Below are 23,879 nucleotides of genomic sequence, written 5' to 3'. Positions count from 1 at the left end.
ACAGGATTGCATATTGACAGAGCTGGGGAGGCTTAAAAGTGCCTTCTGAGAGAAGTTTTCCTTCAGCAGGGTCTCTTACAGAAGTCCCTCCAATTTTGGTGGGGGTGTTTGTCAGGGAAAAATACTTTATTTTATTTTTTCCTGTAGGTCCCACGGTACCTTGATTTAGCCTCCAGTTTGGCAGTCTTTCATTTGGACATGAGTCTGTTGGCTCAAATGGGAACACCAGGCCAAGCCTTTAATCTTTACATATTGCTGTTCCAGATTAATGATAATAATGATATTTACAGTGCATTCACAACGAACCTGTAAGTCATGCACAATTTGTGCTAAGAGGAGAAATGTCATTTGACTGTGTCTGCCTTGCATCTGTAGAGTTTTCTAGAAGACAAAGGCTATATTCAGTCTTTAGAAATGGCTATCACTGGCCATCACCCAGGGCTTAAGCTTCTGTTAACCTTGCAGTGTTGGAAGCTGAAAACAAATCTGTATCAAACTGGAAGCACAGTATGCAATTTGAGCTATGAGGTCTATTTATGTTAAATTATCATGAATACTAACTCTATCTGAAGAAGCATGAAAAATGCCTAAGAGGAGGAGGTGATAGTACTAGAAAGTGTTAGTGTTGAATTTGCCATTCATGGAGTTAATAAATAAAGCCCCCAAAAGACCGAAAGCTGGAGACAAAAAAAAATCATAGCCTTGTTCTCCAAAACTGCAAGTGACAGTCAGATTTATGACAAAGAAGCTTGGTAAAATCAAGATCTTTGTGGGGAGCAATTTGAATTTTTAAATCTCATTTTGTCCCTTTTTTGGTATCCCATGAGAGCTGCAAGCCAGCGAGTCCTTTGGAAAAGGACATTAGCAAAGTGATGCTCTAAGGGAGATGTGGACTTAACCCGCGTGCCATCAGAAATGCTGCTCCACCAAAAGCGCAGTGCTTTACTGATACCCAACAGCTGAACAAAACCCACACACCTCCAAACCTCAGCCTAGGGAGTTTCACATCACTTCGTTAAGTCAGACACGCGTGGAGACCCCGAATACGTAACATATATATACCATAAATAATGAGATCTACGTGTAATATGGGGAGAGGTGTACATGCACAGGGAGCTCGACACGAGGCTCCTTACAGCGGTGAGAGCTGCAGGGACAGCTCGAGCACCCCGGGGCCGGGGGATGCGGGCAGGAGCCGTGCCCCCCCGCCCCGGGGCCGTGGCGGGGCGGCGCTGGCGGCCGCCGGCGTTAAGAGCCGGGGCCGGGGGAGGAGGCGCTGCTTTGGGGGAGCCGGAGAAATCACCCCCGTGCGGGCCACGGGGAGAGAGAAAGAGAGAGAGAGAGAGAGAGAGAGAGAGAGAGAGAGAGAGAGAGAGGGAGGGAGAGAGAGGGAGGGAGGGAGAGAGGGAGAGAGGGAGAGAGAGAGGGAGAGGGAGAGGGAGAGGGAGAGAGAAAAAGAGGGAGAGGGAGGGAGAAAAAGAGGGAGAGGGAGGGAGAGGGAGGAGGGAAGGCAGTCACCTGGCGGCGAAGGACAGTAAAACAGGAAAGAAGGGGGAAAGCTCTGTCTCTCTCCCTTCTCTTCTGCAAGAGACCCACCTCCTGTTTTCCTCCCAACTCTTTTAGCGTAACCTTCAGAGAAGACCGTCCCCTACAGACTTTATTATTATTATTATTTTTAGTTAGTATTACTGAGAGAATACCTTCAGCTGCAGAACAATTTGGGAGTCTATGCAGGACTTGGGGGGTTTTATTATCTCGCCAGCGAAATTGTTCATCGCTGTCTTGCACTCGCAGGGTGCTAAATTAGCTACCCGAGTAGGCATGACAGAGAACGGCTTTTATCAGAGACTCTTCTCTTCAGTTTGAACACATTTGCTTGAAATTTGCTGCATGATGCTGTCCAGGGAAGCCGGATTTTTTCTCGGGATGCAGCGATTCGCCGGCTTCTGAGCTTATTGCAGGAGAAAAAAAATAATCTTAAACTGAGTGGATTTTTTTTTTTTTTGGCTGTCTCCTCCTTTCATTGCCAGAGGACGCGAAGCTCTTTCAGCAGGGAAGGATCACCTGTCGCTTTAATCCTTAAGGGAGTTTGTTTTTTTTTTTTTTTTTAAGTGAATTATTTTACTTATTTATTTATTTATTTATTTATTTTAACCGGTGGAGGCGTGATCGCGGAGAATGAGACTGAAGGGAGCTGCCGGGGTTTGGAGGACAAGGCTGAGTTTAGGCTGGAAACTGAGAGACTAGATTCCCTCCCCCCCTCCCTCCTTTCTGCCCCCTCTTTATTTTGTATTTATTTATTTTTTTAAAAAAAATCATTATTATTTTTGGCACAACTTCCCCGATTCCCGCACCGCTCCGCTCAGTTGCGCTCTATGGACAGATCCGCAAACCTGGACGCGGAGGAGCTCAAGGTAGGCGAGCGGCCGGGAGGATTTGGGTTGGATCCCGCCCTGCGCTTCTGCTGCCGGTGCGCGGAGCTCCCGCAGCCCTGGGCGGGGGGCGCGGAGCCGGGGAAGAGGGGGGGAGAAGAGCCGGAGGGCAGCTGCCGGAGCCCGGCACGGCGCCCCCCTTTCCGCGGCTGTTTGCATTGTCGTGATAGTGTTAATGCTGCTGATGGTCGTGATGGTGGTGGTGGTGCTTCCCGGGTGCTCTCGGCGTTGCATCAGCGCCGGGCGAAGCAGAAAGCTCGCCCTGGGTGGAGGCGGTGGAGGACCTGCGGATTTCCCCGCAGAAGTTGCCCCCGAAGCCTTCCTCGCCTGGGCATCTCCTCTTCCTCCTCCTCCTCCGCCGGGAGCGAGGGGAACCCCCCAGCTCCGCCCGCCCCCAGCACAGCGCACCGGTCGCCTCCCCGTACCCAGGAAGGGGCTGCGGGGTGCGGGGCAGGGGACGCTGGGTCGACCCCCGGCTCCGGGGCCGCCGGAGCAATAAAACTTTGCGTTAGGACGGTGCCAGAGCGAGGATACCCCCGGCCCGGCCCAGCTCTGTCTCCCTCCCCGCGGAAAGAGCATGCCTGAGAGCGCTGAGCATGCTCCTTTGCGGTGATGGAGATCCTGCCCACACCTGCTCTCAGCCCCCCAGCCCCGAGCTGGGGCTCAGAGGACAGTCATGATAGTAAGGACAAATCCTCTGTCCGTCCGGACAGGGGTTAAGAGGGCAGGGAGGAGAGCAGCGCTCGCGGGGACCCTCCTCGGGACACCCTCGGGCATCCCCGCGGCTCCGAGCAGGGCTCTCCGCCCGGGGAGGGAAACTCCGGGAAGCACCGAGGGGCTGCCATGGGCTCCTGTCCTTCTTCTGCGAGGCACATCTCCGAGTACCACCTGCCTGTAGGACAGAAATGAACAAACAGACCGAGCCCCTCGGATCCCCAAAGTCTTGCTGTAAATCTCCTAAGAAAATGCCCACCAGGAGGACAGCTGTTGGCATTAGATGTGCCAAGCGCAGGACAGAGAAGGCTAAAATGAGGGAAAGGAGCGCTTTGAGTAGTGCCGTACTCTCTCCCTGCTCAGCCGGGCCAGGATTCACGGGGGGCGGCTGGTGGGGGGAGCGGCGGGACCCCGGTCCTCCAATTAAGGGGGAAAGTTTTGTTTTAGCCGGTTATTTTTAAAGGCTTGTCAAAGAAAATATGGCCATGGGAACACGACGTGTTGTAGGAATTGTCCTTAAGGACCCAGAGGCACATCCCACTGGGAGCGGGGCTGCTGCAGGGGAAGGGGCTTCCATTAATCTTGCAGTCATCTGCGCTGCAATTAAGACTAATGAGTACAGCCTATGCGACCTTGAGCGAAGAAGCAGCATAGCTGGGAAGTGGTACTACTCCTAAGCATCAGCACTTCTTTTTCTTCTTAATTTTATTTTTAATTTTTGAGGAGAGCTCCAAAGGGAGGCATTGCTGTAGCTGCTGTTGGAATCTGGGCAACTTTCTTGGGCGAGCCACTGTGGCACAAGGCTTTTCCTGCCTCTCCCAAGCGTTTGCATCGCGACGTGGCTGCTGGCGAGCGATGCCCTCCACGAGCAGGGTGCCGCACGGTGGCACCGGAGCTGCCGGGGGCGTGTGGCCAGCAGGGGGTGGCACAGGGCCGGCCAGCACCCCAGCGCCTCCCTGCCCGCCACCAAGCGCGCCCAGGAGAAATTGCCCACCCGAACGGGGCTCTCCGTGCTGAGCAGTGGTACACAGCTCCTGTGCATCTCACGCTAGAGGTTTTGGGTTTTCCCGCAGTGCGAACCGGCCGGCCTCTTCCCCACCCGCAGGAAAATGAGGGGGGCAAAGCTCCTGGGAGCTACAGCGGTTCCCATCAGGTGACCCTGCGGCACTTGGGCACAATAAAAAGCAGTGCCAGCACCGCTCTAAGTTATGAAAAGCTTTCATCAATTTCTGTCTAGGCTCAGGACTGAAATGACTTCAGTCATTTCACAGCTCCGCTCCTTACCCCTTAGGCCAACACAGTCCCTTTGCCAGGCCAGAGGGACTTGTGGCATGCAGCTAGAGGGTACCTGGGGTCCCTGAGGTGTCCAGCGCAGTCTCTGACACATTATGTTGCGCAGAGGATCAGTATGATCAATGTCAACTACGGTTACAGGGAGACACAGCAAAACTTACCCAGAATCTTGGAAACAGGCTGGACAGTGTCTTTGGTGACACTGGGTTTCCTCCATGTATGCAAATAAGCATCAAAAAGAATAATGATAACTTCCCTGATACTCCTACTACAAGTCAAATGTGCTGGCTCTAATGATAGTATATCATATCGATACTGGAAATATATATTATTTGATATATAAAGATTCTGTAAGTCTCGGATCAGGTATTAAATTTCAATTTGAAATGTGTGTGTTATTTATTGCATTGATTGTAATGAATTCTGAATTTATATATAATACTGTATAGTGACTGACCATTTTGAAAGGTCATTTTGTGAAAAACTGAACAAGTATCACGTGCGCAACACCTGTTAATGAGGGTAGGTGTGCTTCCCCTTACTAGTCCATGCACAAATTCCTGACGAAACAGATCAGTGCTGAAAAGAGAGACTTCTGTAATAGAGATTTTTGGGCTGTTCTGCTTTTCTTTTGATCTGACTCAGCTCTCTCAGATGCGTACATGAACTTTCCTCTGACTTTTTAATTCACAAGCCTGTAGGGCTTTTGTTCTAAAGGAGGAGGATTGAAAAGAGACTAAATAATTATTGCATAGCTGGACTGTCTTAGGTCTAGTGTTGTCAAGTACTTTCTCTCACTTAAAGTATATGTGATTGCCTATGCCTACATTTTGAACATACATGAAACTGTATGGCTGCATATTATGTGTTTTATAGAGCTTTGTAGTTTGTAGATGTGTATAATTTTTACGAATTAACTTACAAACTTGCATTTAATGTATTCATTTTTTTTTCTTAATGCATTTGTATTTAATTTCTTGAAATTTTTTTGAGTTTGTTTTGCCAAGGAAAGTGGAGAGGCCTTTGTGTTTGCTGGTCAACTGTTGATGTGTGATTTTCTTTGATGCTGAATAAGTCATTAGAGATTTTGTCCTTTGAGTTTGTCCAGTCATTGTTCAATTTAGAACTCCTTTAGCATATTTCTTGACTATTTATCTTATGTTTGTTTTGCAACCACAATTTCAGTGTGGTATTAGATAGTAGGAGACAGTATGCCTTAGTAGGAGACGGTATTTCCTGTAATCTATAAAGCACTGTGATACTTTTTTGGAGGAAAGTTCATTTGTAGTTGAATGTATGATAACAGTGGGATTCTTAGGATGGAATGAAAACTATCATATAGAGAAAACCATCTTTACACTCCCAAGATGTTATTTTTAATAGTATGTTTAAGTGTCTGAAAATTATCACTTTCAATATGCAAATAACATTAAATACTGTACATGATTTCTGAATCGTGTAACAAATTAGCTGAATTTCTTTATTCATTTTGAGAGGACGTTCATAGCCTGTTTATGATTTTATTTTTCCTGGTGAAATGAAACTGCTTACTTAAGTTCTACATGAAACTGGCCACAGATGAGGTTTTGCAATGATAGATAATTTGTGTAATTTATGAAATATTTCATAAAGAAATTCAAACAAGAAAACCATGAGAATTTAAACAATAGATTATTCAATAGGTTTGTGGTCTTAAACATAACAGGGTTGTAAATTGCTTCACTGTTTAAATCAAACGAGATTAGTAATTGGAAGAATTCTGTAATTTTTTTATTTTATCTGTTTTAAAGAGGGAGACAGAGAAACTCATGTGCTTGGTGTGGTGTGGGAGGACTTTTGATAAGCCTGCGTAGGTGGTTATATTTCTGTTTTAAGTTAGTCATTCCATAATGAAAAGTATAGTACTCTATAACAATCATTATATTCTTAGCATAGTCTACTTCATTTATTCATGTCTCTGCTTGGGACACCGACATCTCTGTGAATACTAAGGCATTTGTCTTATTAATGCAAAACCTACTCTATCCCACCTTTCTCTACCTATGTCCCTCCAAGAAATCATCATCTTTTACTAGGGGCCTATCAACAATACTCAGTAAAGACAATTAACCTTTGCATTCACAATCAGAAAATTCAGTCTTTAAACCATTCTTCATGAAAGGTCAAGCTGAAATGGTTTTAAAACAATATACTTGCAAATTCTTTTTCTCTGTGTTCCTATTGCAGGATTTCCTCTCAGTCTCCCAATATGTATGAAAACTAGATGTGAAGTCCAGGAGGCTGGAGAGAATTCTATGCATAAGATATAGTTGTTCAGCAGACATAGAAAAAAGGTCAAGACAACAGCAGTGTTCTCAGTATACACTTTTAGAAATCATTCCCAAGCTATCACTACTAGGAAACTGTACTAACATGTGGCTGAGCTTTTTGACATTGTACATTACAGCTGTGCTATGCTCAAAACTCTTTAAACGGAAAATACATCAAAATCTGAAGGCTTGGTTAAAAGGGAAAAAGCACTCTATCTTCCTGTTCTCCATGGCTTTTGGGATAAATATTGTGTTTTTCTCTGTCACTGTATTCTGTACTTTAAAGAATAGATGTGAGAGATTTACATAAACCTTAGCAACACTATTTTTCTTCCTGAAATGGAAGAGGTTAGTGTGTGATACTGCTGCAAAGTGGGTTGATTCTATAGATCTGAATTTAAGACTTTGAGAAGAACGTATGCCTTACACTAGAGCCTTTCAAAGATAATCTAATTCACTAATGTAAAAATGTATTTGGGAGTCCCAGTCATGCTTTCTTGGTATGTCTTTTAATCTTTTGGATATTGCCTTCCCAATTTCCTGAATAGGTCATGAGCAAGATTATATTTTAAATTTTACGGCAAAAACATCACAGGTGACTTTTCCTGTGAAATCATTTCACCTTGCATTACTTTATGTAAACTTTGTAAATCCATGTCCAACATAGTAGTTTCTACTTCCTCTAAAGATCCATCATTACAAAGGACAAAAATAAGGATTCGATTAACAAACAAACAAACATGACTCTTTCCTCGCTTTGACATGGAAGTTGCAGGGGCCTCTCCATAGAGAAATCAGTGTCATTTTCTTCTGTTTTTGTTTAAAAACCCAACCAACCAAACAAAAAAAAACATAGAATGTGGCTTACAAGTTACACCACTGTCTTTATTTTGAAACACTCTGCATTTCAAGAGCTTACGGAAGACAAATGTTCTGCTGTACATTAGGCTGAAGCAGTATAAAATGTCACTGAAAAGTGAGAATTACTTAGCAGTTCAAAAATGAAGATGAACATCTATCTACTAAGCCATCAGATCCTTTGATAATTCTAAGACATACCATTTTAACTCATTCCACAACAAAACCCTTCTTTGTGAAAAAGGATGTCATGAGCTTGCTGTTTGCGAGCACTGGGTTTTGTTTCTTCAGTGCCTGTTGGCTAAGCCACAACAGTGAGAGGTTTAAAATGTGAGGCTTTATTCTCAGTTAGCAGTGTTACTGCAGCCACACAAGGCCAGATTAGCAGTATTACTACATCACACAAGGCCAGATTTACAGGCGTACTGAGAAAGTCATAGAAAGCTTGTGGTACTCAACACGTTTAATAAAAAATACTGTTATGACCATACCTCCCTTTTACACCTCTAGATAATACATTGAGGAGGGTTGTGTGATTTAACTTCTGTATATTTGCTCTGCTTGAAAAGCGCTACATAAGGATGGAGTATCTTTCTTCAATTTTAAATTAGCAGTGCTTTGTGAAATCAGTGTAGTTACATCAGCAGCAGCACAGCAGTGATACATCTCAAAATCAGTGCCACAAGCAGTAAAATGCCTCAGGCATGAAAACCTGACCTTTAGCCATATTTCTCTGTTTTATCATCTCTCTTCAGTTCATCTGGGCAGCATGGTCCAGAATTTGTAGGTTCTACCTTCCTGTTCCTACAACTCTTAAACAGACAAATTAGAACATTAGTGAACAGAGGTAAAGTGAAAAATTGCCTCCTTTTCAGCTTGTGAGAAGGTAATTGTATACGTTTAATAAACATACACAAATGATTTTGAATGTGTGCATTCTAAATGCATTGCTTCTTATGTCACAATCCTGAGTAGAAAAATGTATATTTACAGCATCATGGATTCTGCACATGGCTTTTTAGGCTTTATCATCTGTATCAGGGTAGAAAGTGTAGGTTGTTGAACCAGATCTACTTAAGTATTTTTGTTATTTTCTCTCTGTAATATCAGTGTTCATAATCCTTCTGCTTCTCATTTATGTAGGTCTTTTCCTACTCAAAATTTTTCATAGGAAATTTTGAGTTGTATTCAAGAAAGGGGAAAAAGCCCCACCCTTTTTATTTAACACAAGCGATGCGATTACCCCAGTTCAGTAGGTACATAGGACAACAGCTTTTTAAAATCATTATAGGTTTTAATTCAGGAAAACCTTTATGGAAAATCAATTTAACTCAAAGTAGCAAAATTATCTGACTAATTACTACAAAAATACATTTTGGTGTGCCAGGACTTGTAGCTGAGGAAAAAAAAATCCATAAACCACTGAAATTACAGGTAGCATTTTGTCCATCTGAGGTTATTCAGTAATACTAAATTATATTCTCTCTAGTTAAAGTTAGTCCATGTGCACAAAGCACTCAATGAACAGCACTGCACATTAACTAGTTGAAGACAAGTAAATTAACTGTGTTAGAGGAGTGTTTTGTGTTTGCTCAACTTAGAATTTAATTTAACAGATCACCAACATACATAAAACAGTCAAAAGTTAAAGTAAAAAGTATCAGTAAGGCCTTTGCAGCTTTATAACCTGATATGTTTCTGCACATAGATCAACAGAGATGACAGAAGTTGAAAGGTAATTTAAAATTTCAGGAGTTAAAGGAAGAAGAGAGCCAGCTGAACTGAGCCTCACAATCTGAGCTTAAAGTCGCATTCAATTCAAAGCCCTATGTTGAAAAGGGTATTAAATTTGAACTCAGAATGGTACCTAACCATCACACATCCAGTTTGCATACTGTATCCTGGGCGGGGGTCCTGGCTGGGTACCCCATCTCCACTCCGTCTTTCTTATTTGCACTTCTTGTGGATCTGACATAAATGCCGTTTGGCTGTAAGTAGCTTAGGAAGAAGTCAAGCCATCAACAGCCTCATTATTAGAGTCTGAAGTCCAGGAAAGGTCATCGTTTCATTTAGGAGGTGCTACAAGAAAGGTACCCACACTACAACAGAGGCACCATTCTGGAGAACAGTCCTCAAAAAAAACCACTTCATCCACCAGGCAATGACACTCTGCAGGTTCCTCAGTCTTTTATAGTAATGCTTCTTAGGCACATCAACCACATCTCTAAGGACTAACATTTATTTGTCCCAGATGGACTGAGAGAAGAGGAGCGTCTTATGACCTGTCCTGCTTAGGGGCATTGAGATTCATCTTTCAGATATGTTGATTTCTCCAGAGGACTGTGATCCAGTGTTCAAATTATGGATTCATTACAAGATGAGTTCAGCACACAATAGCAGACCTTGGCATTCACTTGATAAATAGCCAGGCAAGGTAAACTGCCCACATCTTCCATTTAAAGGGAAAGAGTTTATACTATTAGCTTAAGCTACTTATATTTTTAACAATAAAAGATGATTGTACCACAACTTAGAGGTTTGTTTCAATTTTGAAGAAAAGCCAATTTTCTGTACTCAAAGTGATTGCTTGGGCATCAGTAGAGCATTTAAGAATGTGAATCACAGTCTAATAGAGAGACTCCTGTCAAGGCTGTACGGTTTCAGGAAATATGTAAAATTTCTGTGCGCATCTTTTTTTTGTTAGTGGTAGTTTGTCTTGGCTAATTCAGGAGTCTCCCTGCTGAGCAGGCTGGCTGTTGTAAATTCCATTCACTGGGTAATATATGTGTGAGGAAAGAAGTTGAATGATCTATGCCCCAATAAACAGCAGAGTGCATTTCAGAATGTATTACAGAGACTGGAAGTTTTTCCAAGAAGACTACTTGTCCTCAAGCTGAAACTCATGGCATTATTTATTGCTTTCAGTAGTTTGAAAATTAGCTGTGAATAATTGCAAACTAGGAGCCACTCACTATAAAAATGCACTCCTCCAAGATGAAAAACATCCTGATCACCACTGAAGTTTAGAAGAGTTCAAGCAAAAAAAAAAAAAAAAAAAGGACTAAGATCCATCTGTGCTTTGTTTTGCTTGAGTCATCACCAACAGATGGCAAGTACTCTGTAGAAATCATTCAACTGAATTACTCCAGTTTGTAGAGCACCTACGGCACCACCCTTAGTACTAACATTATACTCTATGTCAAAAACTCAGTTTTCATTGGAGTTTCGGACAGCTACCAGCACGCAGGCTGGTGCATTGTTATGCCTTCAGATACAGTACCTGTTATGTAAATATTTGTATTAATTATCTTCTGTTTTACTTCTTCTGAAACTATAGGTTTTGGTCCTACCACAAGACTTCCTAGCTGTGTCAGACTTCATAGGTGGTTGCAAAAATATGCAGCAACAAGCTGGTTCTGACTGTCACTTCCTGTAGGGCTCACAAGTTGACATTACTATTTCAGATAGATTCCAGTTTAGAAATATATGCTACATGCCTTTTCCCAATGACTTCTGCAGTTAGGCAGACATGAGATGAATGCAGAAGCTCTCTATCATGTAGACTCATGTTTCCACTTAATCTTCATTCAGGGAAAATTATTACCCATTTCATCAATATTTTATTAGATTTTCCTGAAAAATTTGGCAAAAGAATATCATTCTTCAGAGGCTAACAACAAGTTAGTTAGCATGTACTGTTTCCCCAGTACTAACACTGACAGTCTCTCTCTCCTTTTTTTTTTTTTTTTTTTTAAGTATATCTGGCTTTCAGGAGAGCTAGATACTATCTTTAGAATTGATCTCATACCTTTCTTCATACGCCTCCCCCAACTCATTATGAGGTGCAAGTGACTATGTGATTGGAAAATGATCTATTTGCCCAGAGCAGACCTCTACCTAGTTAAGCTCCCCATTTCGTTCAGCATTAATTTAGATGAGGTAGATAATATTCACTGTTCATGTAAATATGTGATCTATTCAGTCTACTGAGACCACTTGCACTATTGCTTAATAAAATTATGGGTATGTGAGTAGTGTCTCTGTTACCCATGTTAAAATCTCCATCATACTGCTGACAGTCATAAAGCAGAAGGCACCCTTTGCCAAAGTGCTGTCTGTCCTATTGAACTTGGAATTTTCTAAGCCTTGATTAATGAATGAATGTATCTAGTAGGCAGCAAACTGAAGCATGGTGAACGGAGCAAAGAGGGAGTGCTGAAGAGCACTGTACTGAAGCCTAGCACCTGATATGTCAAGAATTATAGATTATATTGAGTAAAATTCATTTCGGTTTTGGGCATAGGCTGCTGCATCAGACTACAAAGCTATTATTTTGTAACAGACATACATAGCTTGCCAATGCAGTTTTAAAATAGCCAAGTGGAATGTAAAGATTTCAAGTGGAAAGGGAAGGCTGAGTGGTACAATAACAAATGATAGCATAGTGATCATATGCCGAGCTTGTGGCAAACTGATTCAAAATGGTTATACAGCTATCTGCACTGTTATTCAAGCTGATGCATCACTAGGATATCTTAATTATTCACAGATTTAGTGCTCTGTTTTGTAATTTATTTTATTTTTTTTAAGTCGGATAAACGGAGTGTTTCATGTTAATATTACCACTCAGTACACAGTGTGTGTGCTATGTGCAATACGTAAATACACATGAGGAAATATTGGATGAAATTTATTTCTCTAAGAACTAGAAAACTCAAATGACTACTCAGAAAATTTGTAGGAAACACATGTCTGTGGACATTTGCTTTGGCATAGGAGGTGATGAAATGAGAAAAATAAGAGAACCTATGAAAGCAACTGATGTTGCTATTGGCAAGTCTGAGTTGGGTGGTGTTAAAGATACTATCTTACTGTCACAGTGGAATATTACTCCCAAATTAGTATGCAATGTTCTTTATTGCTTTCTGATCTAAGTATAGGACTGAAACTTGCACTCCTGGGCACTGCGGATTTCCCCTAAATCTGTGGTTGGCATCCATTTCACCTTGCTTTCACTGGATATTATCTCAGGGAAAACCTGTCCTCTTCTGTGGTACAGGTGTACAGTTCTGCTTCTTATATTGTCAGATAACCTGTTTGATACCCCTCTCTTTAATAAAGAGCTTATAGTGGTAGTAGAGACTAGTGATTACAAGTATTAACCTTGTTTCCATCTGTGGAGAAGATAGTCTAAGTCCGCTCTTAAAAACAAGAAAATAAATAGACTTACATTTGTCTCATGATGATGCTGTGCTTTTTCTTTAAAATCACAATTTAATTGCAATTTTTATGACACCATCATATCTTTGATTGTGTATATGCATGAGAACTCATTTACATTTTAAACTACAGATATTTTAATAATTTATCACAATGCCAAAATATTCTATAACATTAATATGCAAACATTTCCTACATCTTCACATGACCAAATAAAGTCAGTGTCATGAAAAGGAAAGGAAGAATAGAGGATGACAGGAATGCAAGTCCACTAGAAGAAGCCAAGAGAACAACATGAGCTAAATGAAGATGCCTTCCATGTCTTACCCAAGTCAGTGCAATACAGTTCTGTGCTTTTCCCTCACTCTTATCTGATCCACCGCAAGTCACACAGATTCTAGCAGTGATAAGGTGCTAGAAATTTTAATTTTAGGGTCACTTTTAAATCAAGGCCCAAACTTGAGTGCAGCTGAATCAGCAGTAGCAAGTTCTGTTCAAGAGCCGGCAGTGGGCGGTAAGTAGCTGGAGCATCTATAATTGGATCGTCACTCACAAAGTAGAACTGGGAAGTCACAGTGTTAACTGCTTCTTCTGCATACAATATTTTTTCAGAGTGTGTATAAGTTGTGAATTGTCACTATCCATATTATTCCATAATTTGGCCCAAGAATCATGGCATAAAGGTAAATGGTTGGTACATTTACACAAATTGTCCACTTGCTGTAGAAGGTTAAGATGGTGTTTTTTGCTTTTTCTTTTTTCTTTTTTAATTTATTATTATTATTATTATATGTCTGGTTTAAATAAAGAGGTCTAAAATTGTCCTTTTTTTTTTCTTTTTTTTTTTTTTCTTTTGGAACTTCCACAATGAAAAGAATATTATTCTACACTAATAAGTTAAATATCTATTTCTACATCAGGTAAAAGTCTGGTTTCCCTTACCTGTTTACCCATATATATTTTTACACCAGTAACACAGAAAGAGTCGTCATTTGAGGAACACTTTATCTGGAACAGATTTAAATGTAATATAGCACAAAAATGAAGCCAGAAAACAGAGTTAAAATTTTTAAATGATGAATTTTTATTTTGCACATAACAATTACTTCTGCTGTCAGCAGGAATAAAGTTTGCTATGGTAGGAAACTTGTAAAAAGTCAAATGTGTTCCTGTAAGATGCTTTGTCAACTGCAAGTACACATCTTTCTGGATCTGGGATTGTAGCTCCCTATTGTAGCATTGATAAGGTTTGTGTCCTAAACACCTGCTCAGAAGTAGTTACAGAAATGTGATTTGAATGAAGAGAAGGAAATGCTGTACTCCTATGTGGCAAAGAAATCCTGCTTATTGACTTTCTGAGCTGGGGCCCTCAGCCAGAATACATGGGATTTGGCAGGTCATCTCCCAGTGAACTGAGAGATGCCTGTATCCAAAAGTTGAATTGGATTGAATACGGATGTCTTTGTGATCGTTTTTACACTTCATTAAAATTAATTCTTATCTTATATTGGTACAAGTTGTATCACAATTAAACCTAATGAAAGACACAGTTCCTGTATTTTTATTTTTATTTTTTTAATTAAAAAAATGCCTTCTGTGAACATATCGGGGAAGGCAGGTGGAGAGAGAATTACCTGACTGCTCAATTTACTCTGTCTAGAACCAAATAATATAGCTTTTTTTTTTTCCTAAGCAAAAAAATATACATTTAAAAAATACACCTTTTAAAAGGAAGTAAAATTGTAATGCATCCCTCATGCACAGTCTGTATCAGGATCAGTCTGATGAGTAGTTTGCTTTTATTGGTACCTTCTCCTGAGGAAAAAAAAAAAAAAAAAAAAAAAAAAAGAAAGGAAAAAAGAAACCATAAAGCTGTACATTTTTACAAGCCAGGGCTAAGAAAGAGATGGCAATGCTGTTTACCAGAGTAAATCAGGTACTACTAACAGAATTTCAATACCAAAGGTTAATAATATCATCATCAGTAGCTCTTGAAAGAGACCTGACTGCCTAAAGGCAACTTAATTTTAAGCACTGAGACAAGTCAATCAGTATACACCTAAAAATATGCATCAAGGGATGCTGTTTGCATACATTACAGCCTTGCTTTTTCTTTCTAACCTGTGAGATCTTGAATTCTTTTGTTCCCTTATCAAAGAATGTTTGCACAAATATTTCTCCATAGGTATGGGACTGCTTGTTGCTGGTCACTGGGTAGAAAAAGAATTTCTTGGGGAAGGACAGGGCACATATGAATAATGTTCCACTCAAAATATTGCTATTCCCATCTCTCTCACTAGGATATATCTGGTGATGGAGGTATGTTGATGAGATGAAAATGTAAATGTCAGCTCAGATGATGAACATTGACTGTGGCCAGAGAGGTTAGAAGGTGGGCCCATTTTCCCATTTTTACATTTTGCATTATCAGAATTGATAGTCTGTAACATTTAAAGTGGTTAAGGGCAAAGCAGAAAGGAAAATACAATAATGTCAGTAAAACCAGCTCAACGCTCTTGGGAATAGTACACTGACTGGATCATGAGTAAATGGACATTTCTGACCAAGTGCCAACAATTTTGTCAAGACTGTGGGAAGAAATAAATCTATGGAATTTAACTTCTTTTAAAGAAGGCATTCTTTTAACGTCTTCCTAAAAAATTAACCAGTACAAGCCCCAAGTATGTTTTGTGTGTGTGTGTGTGTGTGTGTGTGTGTTTGTTCGGAATCCAAACAGTGTAAATGTAAGTAGGAACCTGCTTTCACTTGGTATTTTTGCTTGCACATTTGGTCTGAATGTGCTATGATCAGATTTATTATGTGAGTAAATGTCCACATAGGCTGGTAGAAAAGGTATTTCTGTTCATGGTCATAGAGGTAAATTAAGAAAAGTATCTAGTCATCTGCTTTGACTGTCAGCCTCAGGAAGAAAATAGCTCTGTACCTTTTGAGTCATGTGGAAGACTAAGATTTATGGACAATAATATAGTTACCCATAGACTCCTTGAAAGCAGTACAGCAAATCTGATTTTAGGTGCAATTTAGAACATAATGAATTCAAGCAAGTTGTAGTTTTATTGAGGGCACGCTCTCAAAACTTTTCTGAACAGTTTCAAGTTTGAAAGCTTACTACAAGCTAGGTCCAATTATTAATACTGCAGCAAAATATCAGCGAAGAAAAATAGCTGGTGGCAAAATACTGTCTCCACAATGCATCAATTCTAAGGCTTCTTCCAGTTCTTCCATGTGTGGGATGTACACATGCCATCTATACCTCTCCCTGAAGAAGCAGTATGGAAGAAGCAGACATATCTGAAGTGACCATCACATGGGTCTTGTCTCTACTGTGAACAAGGCCGTGGTAAAGAGATGCACCTTGGAGGTCATCTTATCATCTATGACTTAGAGTCAGCAGCAGCCTTGCCTGTTTTCTGCCTGGGTCCCTGCATCATCGAGACTTTTTTGCACATAAATTGACGTAAAAGCTAATACGTTGCAACACATTTTTAGGACATTTAACATTTGCTTCTGGGAAGGACTTTTGCTTCCTATCCTCTCAATAGACAGCAAGATCTGCATGAAACATCTGTTTTATCTGCACAATCAGAAGGGAAGATCATATGCTGTTTTACAAACACATAAGCAGAAAATGACTCAACAGCTTACAGCTGATATAGATAAAGAGAACTGAAAATAGTAAGCACAGTATAAGATCTTGGATTCTATTTATTTTCCATTTTACCTTTTTACCTTACTTCTGAGTTAGTTTTTTGGCCTTTCATTAGTTTTCTGAAAAACACCCCCTCTAAGAAAAAGATTTTTGCTGGCCAGTTTGCTCATAACCTATACTATACTGGCTGAACCAAAGCCATCTTTCTCTTTGAATCCTGCTTTTTCATCAGTTCAATTCCTCAACCTTTTTTGAAGTAGTACATGTATTAAAAAGTGCATTTATGTACATATGGAGCCATATGTGTGTACAGATTTTATAGGCATGTATATATTTTTTTTTCTTATTTTTAGAGTTTTAAAAATTCTTTTTAACAGCAGTACTTTAAAAAGTATTTTATTGTAAAGTTAGTCTGTTGCTTTGCATTTGATTTTATAAGCACTCATCAGAGTAATTTCATTCATTTCAGTAAAATGTGGAAAATTTTGCTGAGATTTTTAAATTAAAATTATTTTTCATGACTTGAAAGTATGAGCCCGACACTGTGACATGATTACAATGGAAGAAATATTTACACAGTAGGTGGGACAAAATCTCCTGTCATGGGTGGTGAGATAGACAACAGATTTGTGCTTGCTTACCTTGTTGCTGTCTACTTGCTTTCTTTACTGCACATCCTCATTAACCACAGCAGAAGTTCAATCAACATGTAGAAGCAGGGCAGTGTGTGGGTGTAATTACTGCAGCTGTGTGCATGTGTAGGATGATGGGCATTCTGTAGCCAAGTGTAACAACAAAGTCAATAGGCTTCAAAATTTGAAAGTCTCCACAATAACGGGCAAGGACACTTCACATTTATGTAACTGCTGTAGCCATTAATCACTGTGAGGATCTTTTGACTGAATGCTTTTTCCTGAAGAGGCAGAGGGCATGGCACCCACCCATCTCCTGATCAGCAGCAGTGCCAGGGACAGACTGTCCGACACTCAAGGGAAGATGTTGGAGGGCAGCTCTGGCTCTGCTGCAGCAATCCCAACCGCTGTCTCTTCATCCAGCTCAGACTCTAAGACCCTTCCCTTTCATGTTATAAAAGCTGCTCTGGTGAAAATACAGTGAGGTCTTGGGCAGTATTGTCTTCCCTCTATGTCTATAAAGAAAGGCAGTCCCTGTTGTTGCCTCTCTCTGGCACCTGTATAGCTCACCTTGAAGCATCTTTCCTCTCTGCTTGGAGGTGGCTGAGTCTTCTTAACAAGGTCATTGGGAATTGGTATATATGGAGGAAGTAGTCTCCTCTGCTACTGTCTTCAACTCATAAGATCAAGCTTCATCTCAGCTTCAAAGCAGAAAATCAAGCATAGGCTTATATTTTACAGCTGGTCAGTACTTGTAGGATATGGAAGCCTGTGGAGGCTAGTCATAAGAATAAGGGGCAATGCTACAGATTTTGCAGCCATGTCATCAAAAATAGTATTCCTTTGTTTGCACTGAGTAATTTGCAGTTTGTAATATAAAGAACAGAGATTTTATGTCTTTGTTTCCTCCCCCCTCCCCAGTTTCCAGCAAGAAAAACAAGCACTCTGTTTCAGCAAGTGAAAGCATTCATGCCTGTGATACATACACTATCTATGTGTGAGAATTATACCACACATAGTATGGTATGTTTAGGAGTGCTCTGCATGCAGATGCCACATGAAGCATTGAAAATGTCTCACATAGTTATGGGAAACACAATAGGAATCTTTCTGCAAGTGATATAATTATTTTAGCCACGTTGTAACCAAACAATCTAGACAGCTCTAAATCTTTATTCACATGTAAAAAGATCATTTATGCATTGTAATGCACCCTTGTCCAAATAATTGTGCTGGCATATTGTATGAAAGTTTTTGTACAGCTCTGTAATAGCTATACTGTTGGATGACAGCAATATCATTAGTTGTCGAAGTATTTCTAACCATGTGCAAATTCATCTTTTATTCCGTGCTAATGTATCACGAAGTTTTCATCTTCCATATATTTCAAGAGAAATTAACAGTACTTGAAATGCTTCCCAGGCCCAATCAGCTCTACTCATAAAGCCACACTTCCTCAGCAGAGAGTTGAACGGTTTCATCTAGGTGTAGGGTAGAAGGGAAATTTGATATCCCAAGGCCTACATCTGGAGAAGGCTTTTGGAAAGCAGAAGGTGGTTCAGAGAAGAGCCAGAACACACGGAAGCTTGCCATTCAAGGTCACTTTGTCTGGTGAAGTGCAGGGCTGGGTAAGGCAACCTGAGGTAGAACTCAGTGATCTCAAATATGCCCATTTGAATTCCTTTTGATGTGGTCCTCCACCAAATGTTCTTAAAACAATTGCAGCATAAAAATTTTCAAGAAAAGTAACTGAATAAAAGAGAAGATATATGTAATTAGTGCCACTTCTCCAGAAATGTAAATTGCAGAAAATACCCCTAAATACTTGTATATGGTGTCTCTGAGCACACTCCTCTGATAACTCATTATTGGTCTGATCTTCTGTGGCTGTTTTTGTGGTTTTAAATAACAGAAAACATTTCTTCTAACTCCTCAAGTAGCTTGAAACAGGAGCATCTTGAGAAATACCCCCCAGTGAAAGTCTGAATAAGCTTGGCCTGTTTAATTTAACAAACAAACAATGAAAAGACAGAGAGAGACTTGATAGAATGCAGGGTAACTTCAGCATATTAAAGGACTTCAGTGTAATGGAGAAGGGCATAGTAATATGCGCTCAGGGCATGAACCTAAATGTATCCCTATCAGGCACAAGAATTTATAAAAGGGAGCATGATTAGCTGCTAGAGTAAACTTAACCAGGAAATAGATGAATTGTTGGTCCCTTGATGTTTACAGGTTGAGACTGAATGCCTTGCAAGAAGACATGCCTAAGGCAATCATGAATTATGCTTTAGTCTCATTTACGTTACCAGCTTAATATGAGTAAATAAGGAAAACAAGTGAAATAAGCCCATGACACCAAGAATAATGCAATTGTTCCTTAAGACATTAAATATCTGGAATAATGGAGTGGTCTCAAAGTCTCTGACTGAAACATTGACAAAATGAAGCAATGTTTGCAAGTGCCATAAGCACATTTTCAAATGGGCAGCAGAGAGTTGAGTAGCTATGTGCAGAGTAACTAATTTTCTCACTTTTTATTTTGGCCAAATTTTTATTGAAAAGATATATTGCCTTTCTGAACATAGTGTAGTGTCCCAAAATCAGATGAATAAATGTGCTATAGTACCTTAGCTGGTGTGTGTAGAGTGCAAATTTCAACCACAGTTTGAACTTGATTGCATTTGTTATGAATTCCAATTTCTTGCTGACTTTTTCAAAATAATTTTGTTGCACAAAGATTTCAAAAATAGATTCCTAGGAGATTGCTTTGTCAAACAGACATAGCATCTTTCATTTAAAAAATCACCCCCCTGGCCTAATAGAACCTAATAGAAAGTATTTCCAAATGGTGATTGTATTCCAGGCAGAAATTCAGAGCACTATATTTTCTGCCTGAAAATACAATTTAGGAGTTGTAATATATTCCCCAATTAAAAATATCATGCGCAGCAATGATTTTATTATTCATTTTTTTATTTGGACCATTGAACTAATCTGAATAAAAGCAGCAACCTCAGGGGCACAAGTGAAGAGGTTCCCATCTATGTTTACAAACATATCATTTGTTTTCCAGTAAAAAGGACAATAATATTTGTTTGTTTGTTTAAAAAAAAAAAAAAAAAGGAATTACTATGCCTTGCTGTACTATTATTGTTAGTCTTTAGCTAAATACTTGTTGTATTTCATGTCCGAAGGAAAGTACAGGATTACTTTCATGATTTTTTTGGGAGGAGGGGTGTCGGTAAATGGGTAATACTTCATAAAAGTAAGGTAAATAAACAGGAGAATGAGAAACAAAATAAATGAAATCTCATGATTTTTAACCATGAGAATAAAGCTAATTTTTAGTCATCTGAAAGAAATTGGAGCACATAAAACTTACAAATCAGAAACAGTTCCTCTATATTTATTTTCTATTGCACTAAGCCTACAAGTGTAAACTTTTATTTCACATGCATTATATTTTTTTTCGTCCGTGTCAGTAATGATTGGAGTCAAGCTGTTACAGACTCAAGCTGCCAAGACCTGACTCTGAAGCTCAGACTGTAGCAGCTGACTCAGGTGTGTTCTGCAGGTCCCAAATTAATCTCCCCGTGGATGTCCCAAAAGCATACATTGACACATGTATGTAATTGTCACGTGTAATGTAGAGTATATAGTATATAAAATAAACTATACGCTTTCCAAAAAATGGTCTACTTTTTCAATTGTATTAGGTGGTCTGACGAAAGATAATAGGGCATTCTTAAACATATGTTGCTATAAACACAACTACTTTTACGCTTCTGAACATTTAAATACTACCAGTTTTTCATTAACACTAATTTATAGAGGATAAGGGTTTATTAAAAAAAAAAAAAAAAAAAAGTTATTTGTCCAGGTTGTTTTTTGTTGTTGTTATTTTTGTTTATTTGCTTGTTTTAATTCTGGGGGCTTTTTCCTAGAGTTGAGCAATGCTGCAATGGCACCTGAGTGATCTCCTTTCCTGTGTAGATCTCCAGATATTGAAGTATTTAATGATATACTAGAATTAAAATTGAATAATGTGTATACATTCTCAAAGCTCTTTCTTTTGGAAAATACCATTATTTGTATTTTTCTAACATTTCTAATTGGTTCATTTTTCTTCCTATTGCTGTTGTGCCATGGTTGATATTTTCTACAATGTGCTACTTCTATGTTATCATTATTTTTGTACTATAACCAATTTTATGATGATGTTTATGCAGCTGAATTCTAATTTTGATTATGTCTAGCTGAAGCCAGTGCAAGTTCCAAACAAATTCTTCCAGACTAATTGTTTGAGTCATGGCAAGGCATTGTGTTCAGCAAATGCAGCATAAAACGTAAGGATTATGTAGACAAAGCTCAAAGGTAAACTTGGCGTTCCACTCTGCTGACAAAACTTGCTTATTTGTCTTGACATTCTGAACTGTTACACTTCGATAATTTTCTTTTGCACCACAAAATATATCTGGAGTATTACACAGCATTTATAAATTTTCTATCAAACACAAGACAGAAATTACATTGTCCTTTTTATTTGCTGAGTGCTATCTCACAAAGAAGTAATAGCTTGAGAAGATAGCCTGAAGCTCAGGATATGGTTATGGCCTATAAGTGCTTTGGTTTTTCTCAGCATGAGAGTTTGCTAATTCACATATTAATTGGTATTCACATATCATCACTTTGTCATTAGGAATCCAGTCAGTGCATTCAAGCACAATATTATGAAGATTATCTCACTATATTTTCAGTTGGCACAGGGTACTTTTCCTTTCTTAAAAAAAAAAATAAAAAAAAATCTCATCCAATACTGGAGAGCAAATGATAATTATAAAAGATTATACATATACATGTGTAAATTTTTGTTAGAGTTTGCATGCTAATAAAATTACATAAAGACTTCTGTACATATCTCTAATCCGCTATTAAATACAGCTTTGCTTTCAGAGAAAACCAGATTAAGCCACTTAGAGTTGTCTAACACTGGGTCACAAACAACAATTTTTCTTTCTTAGTAAAGTAGTTTAATCCATTAATCCTTACGTAAAATGTAAATGTTTATATTAGACAATTAGAACAAGGGTTTTTCATGCTCTTGTTCTCTTTCTCTCTCCATATACACCTGATTTATTATTCAATAACATATAGTCTTTCATATTTTTCTTTCTACACTGTAACTCCACTGTTTTAAAATCTAGATGTACGTTCTAGATGATACTAGGGAAAACAAGTTTTCTTATGGATAGAAATTGTAAACAAATGTTTATTACATTCTGATCTGAATTTCTGTCTATTTTGGATTTTTCTAATAAAATAGCTGTTATTGATTGAAAGTTTAATATTATTCCTTTCAACTAGAAGCCAAAATATGTTAATTACAATTGTATCAGCATTAAGCCCCCAGAATTACAGAACTATAGTGGAAACTAATACCTCCATGGGGAAAAGTGAAAATTCTTGCATGATACTCTTTAAACCAAAGGAAGCCAAGGCAAATAATTTCAGAATTGTGTAAAATTATATGTTCTTTTATTTAAAGTGAAAATGGATGGGGGCATATATGCAAGCACTTTGGAGGAGAGGTTTAAGACTCAAAAAAAAATCTCATTAATTGGTGATTTGGTCTGAGAAGCAGGATGCAGTTCAAGCAGGACAAATGCAAATTGCTGCACTTCAGTAAGAATAATCAGCTGAGCAATGAAAGATAGAAACTGGCTAGCTAGGCAAAAGTTGCTTGAAAAATAAAAAGATTTGGATGTTTTATTGAAGGGAACACAAGCCGCCAAATTCATATTGTTGTGGAAAATAATGAAAGAGAATAAATAAATAGTTAAAACATCTGCTATTATGGTTTGGGTTATTGCACTTCAAAAAAAATACTGACGAGATGGAAAGACTGTAAGGAAAAGCATGGAGAACAATCAGATGTCTAGGAAGTATGACCTGATGAGGAGGGAAGTAATCAGTTTCCTTCAACCAGTGACAAGAAGTAATGAGCTAATGTTGCAACAAGGGATTTGTAGATGTTAGGAAATATTTTCTAGCTAGGAAATGGAATTGATTGGAGAGAGCTGTTGTGAAATAATAATCACAGGATTTTTATTTTTTATTTATTTTTTTTTTTTACAAATAGGTTACACAAAGGCTTGTGAGAATGATTTTGGTGCAGTTGGTACTGATTTAAGAGGAAGAAGCAGATGAAGATATTCTGAGTTACTTCCAGTTCTATTTTATATGGCTAGTAAGTATATAGGTATTCCAGTATGAAATTACATAAAAGAAAGAGAATAAATTTAAAAGAAGTGAATGAAAGATACTACATGTAATACTTAAGTGCCTTTTGCTTTAGGCATTTTTTTTTTAATCGTGACCCTCCTTAGATATCCTTCATGCTACATAATTCAGTATCTGTGTCACCAGTTAAAACAATGTCAAATGTCAACATGTTTTTCCTATACACTCCCTTTGTGCATGATAGGATGTACCAAGATGGAGGAACCTATAAAAGCATTACTTTATCTTCCCCTACATCACTCATTAGAACTTACTGCGGCTCTGAGGTTTACACAGTATTCAGCAAGTGACACCCCTGGAATGTTGTAAGAGAAATTGTTATTTTTGTGGTTTCCGTGGAGAGAACCTCTTTTATTTTTTCCCCCATTCCTCTTTCCTCATTTATTACTTGCAGCACAATATGTCTTTAGATGTATGAAGAAGCTGAGAACTCTCTCAAAATAGTCTC

The 23,879-nt window shown here is 39.0% G+C and overlaps 1 protein-coding gene across 1 annotated transcript in view; it reads left to right on the top strand.

Moving 5' to 3' along the window:
* The first annotated feature begins 2,286 nt into the window (after positions 1–2,286).
* Positions 2,287–23,879, top strand: part of SGCZ (sarcoglycan zeta) — a 444,208-nt gene continuing 422,615 nt past the window's right edge. Inside the window, exon 1 of the mRNA XM_040555999.1 lies at positions 2,287–2,414. Within this exon, the coding sequence (XP_040411933.1) occupies positions 2,376–2,414 (39 nt within the window). The 5' untranslated portion in view covers positions 2,287–2,375. The remainder of the gene's footprint in view (positions 2,415–23,879) is intronic.

Source organism: Cygnus olor, chromosome 4, assembly GCF_009769625.2.
Source record: "Cygnus olor isolate bCygOlo1 chromosome 4, bCygOlo1.pri.v2, whole genome shotgun sequence".
NCBI lineage: Eukaryota > Metazoa > Chordata > Aves > Anseriformes > Anatidae > Cygnus > Cygnus olor.
Note: the sequence above shows the minus strand (reverse complement) of the source record. Positions and strands in the feature narration are given on the sequence as shown.